General features: G+C 30.2%; 1 protein-coding gene across 1 annotated transcript; it reads right to left on the reverse strand.

Moving 5' to 3' along the window:
* Positions 1 to 607: 607 nt before the first annotated feature.
* On the reverse strand, positions 608 to 1,695 carry LOC111241592 (protein ALP1-like). The gene is made up of 3 exons (XM_022780266.1): positions 1,111 to 1,695; positions 794 to 1,019; positions 608 to 708 (listed from the first exon to the last, which is right to left on the reverse strand). The coding sequence occupies exons 1-3, from the start codon at positions 1,693 to 1,695 to the stop codon at positions 608 to 610; spliced, it is 912 nt and encodes a 303-aa protein (XP_022635987.1).
* Positions 1,696 to 8,182: the final 6,487 nt, after the last annotated feature.

Below are 8,182 nucleotides of genomic sequence, written 5' to 3' on the forward strand. Positions count from 1 at the left end.
CAACTCCCATCAACCCTATTACCGATTCTTGATTCCTCAATCATACAGTGCAGCAGACGTGCGTCTGTGTCCACAGTCCATTTCATGAACTCTCTGGTAGGAGCAGAGGACTCGGTGGCGGTTGTCTTACCTCTATTCATTTTATACCTACTTGATAAACAAAATAGTTAGAAATTTAGAGTAAACATCCATAATATATCTTCATTGTCATACTCATAACATCAAATAGTCATACAAACACAATAAAATACAATAACTAAGAGTTCTGATAATCTCGCCACATATGATCTGCTATGGCATCCCTAATACTACTACCCATCCTATGATCCTCTTCCCTAACTTGAGACGATGAAACATTATGCTCTTCTCTTTCATTCAACTCATTATCAACTTCATGAAGTAATGAGTGATCATGATCCACGCTACGAAGGAAGTTGTGTAAGATACAACATGCTAAGATAATCTTTGTCATCGTCTCCAATTCATAGTGTGGTTCAGTGCTACTTCCAATGATAGGGAATCTTTTTTTCAACACACCAAAAGTTCTTTCGATAACATTTCTCAACGATGAATGTCGATGATTAAACAACTCGCGTGCATTTTGTGGTCATCTGCGTGTATATTCCTTAAGGTGATATTTGACTCCTCTATATGAAGTCAAAACTGTGCTTTTCAACATAAATCCAGCATCACCGAGGTAGTATTTTCCTACAATTTTGCACATGTACATCTATTTAGTCAGTACTCACATATATAGGTATTTAGTCATCAACATCGCAATGTAGACACTGACCTTGGGGGATAACCAACGGATCATCTCGATCAAGAGCATTTTTTAAAATTCTTGAATCTGATGCAGTGCTTTCCCACCCAGCAAGAACGTATGTGAATTTCATGTCAAAATCACACGCGGCGAACACATTTTGAGTTGGCCAATCTTTTATTCCTCGAAATCTCGGAGCATCAGATCTTGGAACCTTTACACGAACATGAGTACCGTCTATGGCCCCTACACAATCCTAAACATAAAAATATGAAGACATGATGAAAGTCTACATTTGTTATCATACTTTAATCACACAAAGTTTACAAATGTTTTTAAATCGGTACCTTAAAGTAAGGGTAAAATCGATTGTTGTTCAAGATATATGGTTGAACCTCATTTCCTGAGGGTTGAATGAGAAATTCAGATTCCAAACTTATAACTGAATCCAACACATTGTGAAAGTGTCTGCTAACCGTCGAACCCGATCGATGGAAGAAAAAAGCGACACTTCGATTCTTAACATTATGGCCAATTATATGAAGAAATTGAGCCACTTGTTGCTCCACTGTCGACCGAATGTTGTCCTTAACTAACCCAGTTGATCTTAGTCTTTCACAAAGATTAATAAATGTCTCTGGATCCATCCTAATAATGTCGCGGCACCAATTAGTATGCCCAAGATATGACATTAATTTCTCCCTACGACGATCTCTTTCTGGTAGGGAAATGCTTACACTACTTGAATCACTCCAGTACATTTCCAAGATCCTCAATGCGTGTGCAACAATGCATAACATTGTTACCGCAGCCAAAGCAGTGGTTATTTGTAAGTGTTGACGTATAATTGAGATAATATTGAAGTCTACGCCAACCACATCATCATCTATATCTTCACGGTCCAAATATGATAAATCTAATTCTTCTTCCATCTATATTTACTTAACCAAATATAAATACTATAATTAAAATCATACATTCATATATTCATTAAACAAACCTCATTCGTACATTCATACATCATATCTTAATATTATAAATAATTATTATACATTAATACATTAAATAAATATTACACATTAAATTTCACATAATACATTAAATAAATATTATACATTATTTTCACATAATACATTATTACATTAAATAAACATAATACATTATATATTCATATAATCAGTTATAAACAAACAAAAAACATAATACAATATATATATATATATATATATATATTCATAAATCTAATTTTTCTTCCAATATATTTAATAACCAAATATATACAATTTAACAACTTAAAAAACACAACTCAAATACATAGTATCATTAAATTGATATATTCATATAATCATATCTTAATTAAATATATTCATGCATTCATATAATAATTATACAAAATACATTAAATATATTCAGTACAAAAACCACACTTTCATTCATATTAATTAAATATAGCAATGTCATACATACCTCTTGAAGACAGTGATGATCCTTTCAAGCAAGATTTGAAGTAATACTCAATACGCTTTCAACCAAGATTTGAAGCAAGAATTCGACCAATACTTACTAGGCAGTGATACTAAGATCCCAATAAGATACTTATTTGTAATGGCAATATTTAAATAAATTAGTCACAATTCGAAAAGCAACCTATAAAAAAAAAACACATATCTTATATGATATAATGGTTAATTAAAAATTCAAAACAAAGTACAATATCTACCTTCACAAGTTACTTTAGGAAGTTCTAGTTGGAGGGACTCCTTTCTGAAGGATTGCTATTGCTTTTGTGGCTTCAATTTCAAAGAGACAAACACATTGCAAGGAGTTTGCTCCAAAGCTTGATAAGTACAATAATTTTGTGGACAAGGCAATGAGGAGAAAGTAGTTTAGATGGTGAAGGACATCTTCATCTGCATCAATGGTTACACCAGTAAAGTTTTATTTTATGATGCTTTAACATGGTAATTTCTTCTTCCATCTACTGCTTGAGCAAAGTTTTCCATATTGCACTCAATTTCCAAATCATTTTGTACAAGTTATATATATTATCATAATGTTATGGTCAGTAACACCATTTACAGTAGGTTTTTCAGACTATAACTAAAGTCATTACAAACACAAATTAATAAACATCTGTATCTCGAGAAAAAATAAACAAAGACAATGAAAATGAATTTTATACCAACAAATGCGTACAACTTGCTCTTTCGAAAATGATCACGTCCATAAACCACCACAAAGATGCTAAATACTTCTGCACATGAGAAAAAATGGTGTTCTTCTGCCCAGGAAAAGCATGAAGGACAACACTTTCAGCGCCTCAAACAACAACAACATGCAGTTCAGCTCAAAGAGTATTCAACGATGTTTAGTGCAAATGTGTAAGTCATAACATTCTTCGTAGCTTACCAAATACTTCACCTCCATAGCAGACCAAATGCACCTTATGCTTACAAAAAACCTGCAACACATACAAATGGTTAGGCTACTGCAAAATAAAACTAAATGGTTAAAGTCCCTGTTTCTGTGTTGCTGCTGCTGCATCTACGAACCAACCTCCATCATCTGCGCCCTTCTCGTCAACACCAAAGGCACCATCGCCAACATCAGTCACAGACCACTCCGAACACCAGTCACAGACCAACCTCCATCATCTGCGCCCTTCTCGTCAACACCAGTCACAGACCACTCCGAACCGGAAATGATGCCGGCAGAATCGAATCAACCCGCACACAGCTTCCGTGGAACCGGATACAATGATCTGTATTGGAGTATGCCTTCCTTCGAAGTCCTTCCACCACTTGGAACCAGATACCCGAACTTGGTCGAGAAGATGGAACCGGATATGCCAAGTCCTTGCGACAACCTCGATCCGGATACGTCGTTAATGGAAATTGTTGGAGAACCTCGATCCGGATACGCCAAACTTGTATCCGGATACACCTGTTTTGAAACTCCTTCACAGTTCTAGAACCAGATGTTGTCTGCCTCTGAACGACATCTTCTTCACTTCTTTAATCCCTCCTTCCACGCTTGGTTGGTTGCATCCACTCCGTCATCATCACGAACACCGTTCTTGGTCCTCCAATTGTCTTGCTCATGTTGGAAATCGTAGACCTTGAACCTGCAACAACGACATAAAAAATGGAAAGATAGATTACCTCTGCTCCACAGCTGCTCACTCTCAAGCCAATACTTCAGCAGACAGACTCACGCAAAGCTCCTCAAAGTGAATGTCTTCAAACTTGGTACCTCTCTATGTAAACACACGCATGAGTTAATACACACACCAAACTTATCTACCAAGCACGGTCTTATTAATGGTGTTTCTGGTCAGACTTTGTTTTCAAATTCAAACATCTTTGCCAGCCAGGATTCTCTCCTTTCAGTCGATGGCAGTGAATGGTTGTGTCAAGCAGGGAATCTCGGCACTGGAAAGGGCTGCAAAAGCATTGTGTAAAAGAAGGAAATGCACGCCGAGCACAGTGCATACTGGGTCATCACATGGCAGCCAGTGCAAACTCGTGAAAGCACAGTGCATGGCTTCTTTCTTGTCAAGGCATAGTGCATGGCTTAATATTAATTTTATGTTTCATTTATTAGGTTGTTGTTGGAATTTTATTTTTCGTACAAGGGTATATATGTCTTTGCCCTAACAATCAGCGTAAATCCTCTAAAATTAGCGGGATGGGTTGAACAGTGATATCCCGCAAATCAGCTTAATTATTTCATCGCAAATCATCACAAATTATCACATGAGAACAGACCACATCTCTCAAATTCATCCTCAGCATATCAGCGTGAACAACGTTTTTCACTCAAAGGAACACAACGTTAAAGGTGAAAGTAAGTGAAAAGTATATGAGAGTTTTTGAATGATTTGCTTGATATGATAAATAAAAATAATAATAAATTAAAATATAAGATTATTATTTTACCTTAAGATAAAAACTAATATTTTATTAATATTATTATTGTTATTTATTATTATGATAATATTTATTACTATTATATATATTTTATTATATATATATATATATATATATATATATATATATATATATATAATATCCTACTATTATTATTATTATTCATTATTATTATTATTATTATAAACTCAATACATAACACCACCCACCATGCAAATACAAACTTACACTCATGGGCCTCACTCAGACACAACACACAAAAAAACAAAAATAAGCCTAGGCATACGAAAAACAGGTTGCACCATAGGGACATAATGATAAATCAGTAGTTCATCCTTCAAATCTCTTCTAAAGTGATGAGATGACATAAATAACATATTCTACAAATTAGCTTTATTCCTCTCTTACAAATTCATTCAAACAAATGCATAAAATCTCCTCAATTCATAATCATATAAAAAACAAACGAACACATCTTTGATTAAATATGGGAGAGATTCACAAATCGACTTTTCCATAATTATTGTCTCTATTTAAAATGACCATTGCGAAAAATATTTCAAAATTAAATAAATCTTTTAGAACAGGATTCATCAAATATTTCAGAATAAAATTTTTAGAATATGATTTGCCGAATAGGTTTTTCGGAACATATGAGATACCTCTTCAACAAACATTCCATCAATATGAAGTACATGTAGTAATTATGGGTTGCAGGTAGTAAAATCTTTTGATGTTTATAGGCTCCAACTTTGCCAACTTTGTTTTCTGCATTTCCATATATTTCTTTCTGCACTTCTGTATAATTGTAAAAAATAATTCATTTACATCATTTTCCCTCTTCATCTTCCTCTATCACCTTCATCTCCACCTGTGTCCTCCTTTTCTTTCACCACCGATCTCTTCTCTCATTTTCTTCTCTTTTTTTTTTCCAAAAAATATTTCAAATTATGTATTTTGAAATATAAAATAAAAAACGCATTTTGAATCACAATAAAAATCAGAATGTATATTTTATTTTATATTTATATTTTAAAATATACAATCTGAAATATAATTTTGTATTTTAAATTGTATATTTTAAAATATTTTCAGATTCTACGTTCCAAAGCTTAAAAAAATAATGGAGTAAAATTAGAATTTTTAAGTGAATTGAGGTGCAGGAAAAAACTATAGAGGTGCAGGAAGGAAGAAGCTCTAGAGGTGCAGAAAGAAGCTGCCCGCAACTTTTGTGTTAGCAAAAATACACAGGAACTGCCAAAACTCATTTCTGGTAAGTAGTTTCTAAACTATTATTTAGCAATGATATTTTAAAATATACAATGATTACTTACTATTGTTGAAAATATTATGGAAATAAAATTCAAATTATAATAGTTATTACTATGTTAAAAATAAACATTTTTTAGGAGTATTTTGAAAAATAAAAGTAAAAGATAGAAAGAAAATCTGAGATGACCGTTGACCAGCAGCAGAAATGTTGAAACTTACACGTATATTATTTGACCGTGATAGATGATAGATCAACCGTCCACATTTATTGAACTTTTCATCATCATGACTTTGCTTACCTTATCAGCAACAAGGCTACATCAATTAATTAATGTCCCTTCTTGATTTAACATCTCCTAATCCATTATTACACATTTTCACTAATTTAATCACAACTTTAACTTCATTATATCTTATATTAAATTCATAGGTACAAACAATTAAATACATAGGCTGTTCTAACCCTTATAAAATGAAATATGATATTACATATAACAAACGATTTTTTTTTACATTCAAAATTATTATACTAATTCTTGTAGCATCAAATATGGATATTCTTTTAAGATGTAATAACAGAACAAAATAAGTATTTATTTATAATTTATAATACCAAAATTAATATGTCAGTAAGAATGATTATTTGGTGTTTTTCTGTAACGATCGACTTCTGCGAAAAAGGAGTATAAAAGTCAACTAAAACAAGAAAACAAATGTCACTAATTAAAAAAAATATCGAAATTCAAAGAAAAATAATTTAATCAAATTAAAGCATAAGAATACAAGGGTAATAAATTGAACTGTGTTAAAGGTATCACAAAAAATTGACAAAACGAGAATGTAGGAAATCTGAACAGAAAAAATTACTAATACTCTAAAAGCATGCCGCTAAAGTCAAAGGTTTGAACCTGAAACGTGTTTTTTTGTTCCATTCAACTTGGATTTTCTCTCACATCAAACAAAATTTACAATATTTATGATTTTAATTTCTTACTTAGATTATATAAATTCAGTTTTATGCTATTTCAGACAGAAGAAAAAAAGTAAAAGTATTTAAAAAAGAAAAAGAAAAAATAGGTCAAGCCTGCTTTTCTAATCCGTTATTTTCCGTAATTTTCCATTTACATTAATATACTTTTAAAAGATAAAGACAAAATGAAACATATTTATATTCATTATATATATATATATATATATATATATATATATATATATATATATATATATATAACAAAATAAAATAATAATTAAAAAAATTATAATTTTTTATAAAAGTAAGAAATAAGAAAAGTATTATCAAATAAATATAAAAAATTTATGTATGTAAAAAAAATATCATTTCTTCACTTTTAAATACTTTTTTTATATTTCTTCATTAATTAAAATTTGCTAAAATTATAATAAAATATGACTGAAACACGTTAAATAAAGAAACCTATCCAAATTTTTTATTTTCTAATCAATTTTAAGCATTAATAAGATACAACTAAGTACTCATCCCACATACAAAATAGTTATACCAAAACAACTCCAAAAAAAAGTTGATTTTGTTCTTAAACACCCATATAAAGGTAAATTAAACTAATTAAGATTTAGATGTGTATGAAAATTGCTTACATTTTTATGTTAGGTGCCTAATAATTTGTTATATTTGTTTACTACTACCTAATTTCATAATCTATTTATTATTTATTAAGCAACTATTTCAATGAAGTCATCTTTAATATAATTGCTCATAAATGTTTGTATTAAGTTAAGAGAATTATGACTAGAGTAAATTCCCTGATATTACTTGTATGAGAATTAATAAAAAAATATATATTTATTTTCTCAACAATTTTATTTAAAAATACATATTAATTAATATAAAGATAAATTAAAGATAGAATGATTACTGCAATATGATTTAATTTAGTATTTTCTTGAAAGCATGAAATATCATGGGATGACTTATAGAACTTAAAAAAAATATTATCTTAACGATTTTACAACTATAAATAATTAAGAATAAAGATAAACAATATTAAAATTTTAAAGAATATATACAATACTGATGTATTTATGAATATTTCAACTTTTTCTTAAACCTTTTTAGAAGAGAAAAAAAAATTAAAATTATCTTTTCATAAATTAAATTAATTTAGTTTATGCATATAAAAGTTTTCTTATATAAATTATTTTATTATTAATTTAAGCATGAATCAATTGTAATTAATAA

Source organism: Vigna radiata, chromosome 5 (assembly GCF_000741045.1).
Source record: "Vigna radiata var. radiata cultivar VC1973A chromosome 5, Vradiata_ver6, whole genome shotgun sequence".
NCBI lineage: Eukaryota > Viridiplantae > Streptophyta > Magnoliopsida > Fabales > Fabaceae > Vigna > Vigna radiata.

Coding starts and splice junctions, on each gene's coding strand:
- LOC111241592 (XM_022780266.1), bottom strand. CDS start 1,695: ATGGAAGAAGAATTAGATTTATCATATTTGGACCGTGAAGATATAGAT. Junction 1,020..1,110: donor GATTTTACCCTTACTTTAAG/GTACCGATTTAA, acceptor TTTTATGTTTAG/GATTGTGTAGGGGCCATAGA. Junction 709..793: donor TCCGTTGGTTATCCCCCAAG/GTCAGTGTCTAC, acceptor GCAAAATTGTAG/GAAAATACTACCTCGGTGAT.